The following is a 1,670-nucleotide window of genomic DNA, read 5'->3' as shown; positions in this document are numbered from 1 at the left end:
CCGTTTGGGAGAAGCAATGGATTTTATAAAGGAAATCCATAGTTCTGTTCAGGTGCAGAGGAGATTTGGTCTGACAGGAGGAGTCACAGCCAAGGAGACTCTCCAAACAGGCAGAGGGACATATCTAGGCTGTCCACCGAGGGTCCCGTGCCCCCCAAGAAGTACTTTGCCTGCCAAAGAAAGGACAGGGCAGGGAATAATCAGTCCCACCAGCAAAGTTGGTGTGGAAATCCATCCAAGCAGATAGGTTCACGGCGTCCCTTTCTCTCCATGGTGTTATCAAAGTGATAGAGTCTGAGTTGATGCCTGAATGTTCAGGGTTTCTTGATTCGCCATGCAGTACTGCACGTGGACTGAGCAAGAGCCCACGTGCCAGAAATCCACGGCGAACAGGCCGAAGAGCAGGAACAGATCCATGGCCAGGGCCCATTCGCAGTAGGCTGACTCGGAGTCCAGTTCCAGACTGAAAAGCACACATGCTGGGGCGGAAGAGTCAAGGACTGGAACCACTGTGTGTCAATCTAAAACAGCAAAGGGGGGAAGATCCCAGCCCTTTAAATGCTTAATATTGGTCCTTAGGACATGAAATGTTTTCTTAGTTCAGCCCAGGATCTGAAATACACCCTCAGTCTCTCCAGGCTCACAGTGTTCCTAAACAAGAACTTGGAGCAGCGACCAAGAGCCAGGGCAGCCAGCTCTGAGGAGGGCAGGGTGTAGCGTCACAGAGCCTACCCTCTAAGGCACCTGTTCTCCCCAGGGGAATTGATTTCTGTTGTCTGGAGTTCGACTGCAAGTCCTGGAGTTTGGCAACCCTAGCAAAACCTGTCCTCCCAGCCCCCCAACTAGCCCCAAACTCCCATCACCTAAGTATGCAGGCCTCCCATCACCTCCCCCCTGTCTTCACGCTGAGTTCAGGATACTGGCGACGAGCAGAGCAGTGCCACAAGCACTGAGACAGAACCTGAGAGGCCCAATCCACGATCCTCCGTGCCTCAGCTTTACCCGATAGGTCAGAACTGCTTGGATCCAGAAATAAAGGATACCCACCACAAAGGCCAAGAAGGCGCCGAACAGATGGGTTTCCAGTTGGTTATATTGCTGCAGCGGTAAAGACAAGGGAACAGGTTGTCAGAATAGCAGCTCCCCCCCAAGTAGGCAGTATCCTCGCTTCTTGCACTGCTGTCTATTCCGATAATAAGCCCAGAGGTCATTTCGGGGGGGATCGCGGGGGATCACAGTTCCCCTGGGTGAGGTACGGGGGGCGGGGCACATGACGAAGCCCCGCCCCCTGCCTCCGGCCGCCCCGCTTCCGGCCCTCATTCAGCCAGGAGGAGGCAGGAGAAGAGGGAGGGTAAGTTGCTTCCTCCCTGCCTCTCCCTACCCCTGCCTGCCTGGGGCCAGGGAGGGCCTTTGCGGGGCTTCCTTGCACTCCCGCCGGCCTTGCAGGTCCACCGCCCCCCTGCCTCTCCCTACCCCTGCCTGCCTGGGGCCAGGGAGGGCCTTTGCGGGGCTTCCTTGCACTCCCACCGGCCTTGCAGGTCCACTGCCGGGCCCCTCCGGCGGCGGTGGCCGGGACCGTTGGGGGCGGGGTGTGTGGCCTTAAGACACACTTCTGGTGATGTCAGGGGGTGTGGCCTTATGACACACTTCCGGTGATGTCAGGGGGTGTG

At 57.2% G+C, this 1,670-nt stretch overlaps 1 protein-coding gene across 1 annotated transcript in view; it reads right to left on the bottom strand.

Moving 5' to 3' along the window:
- Nucleotides 1-279: 279 nt before the first annotated feature.
- Nucleotides 280-1,670, bottom strand: part of TMEM150B (transmembrane protein 150B) — an 11,319-nt gene continuing 9,928 nt past the window's right edge. The window contains exons 5-6 of the mRNA XM_015420774.1: nucleotides 921-1,098; nucleotides 280-479 (exon numbers count right to left, since the gene is read on the bottom strand). Coding sequence (XP_015276260.1) covers nucleotides 280-479; nucleotides 921-1,098 — 378 coding nt within the window. The remainder of the gene's footprint in view (nucleotides 480-920; nucleotides 1,099-1,670) is intronic.

The sequence above is a fragment of the Gekko japonicus genome, unplaced genomic scaffold (genome assembly GCF_001447785.1).
Source record: "Gekko japonicus isolate JY-2015 unplaced genomic scaffold, Gekko_japonicus_V1.1 scaffold1715, whole genome shotgun sequence".
Lineage (NCBI taxonomy): Eukaryota > Metazoa > Chordata > Lepidosauria > Squamata > Gekkonidae > Gekko > Gekko japonicus.
This window is presented reverse-complemented; position numbering and strand designations above follow the sequence as displayed.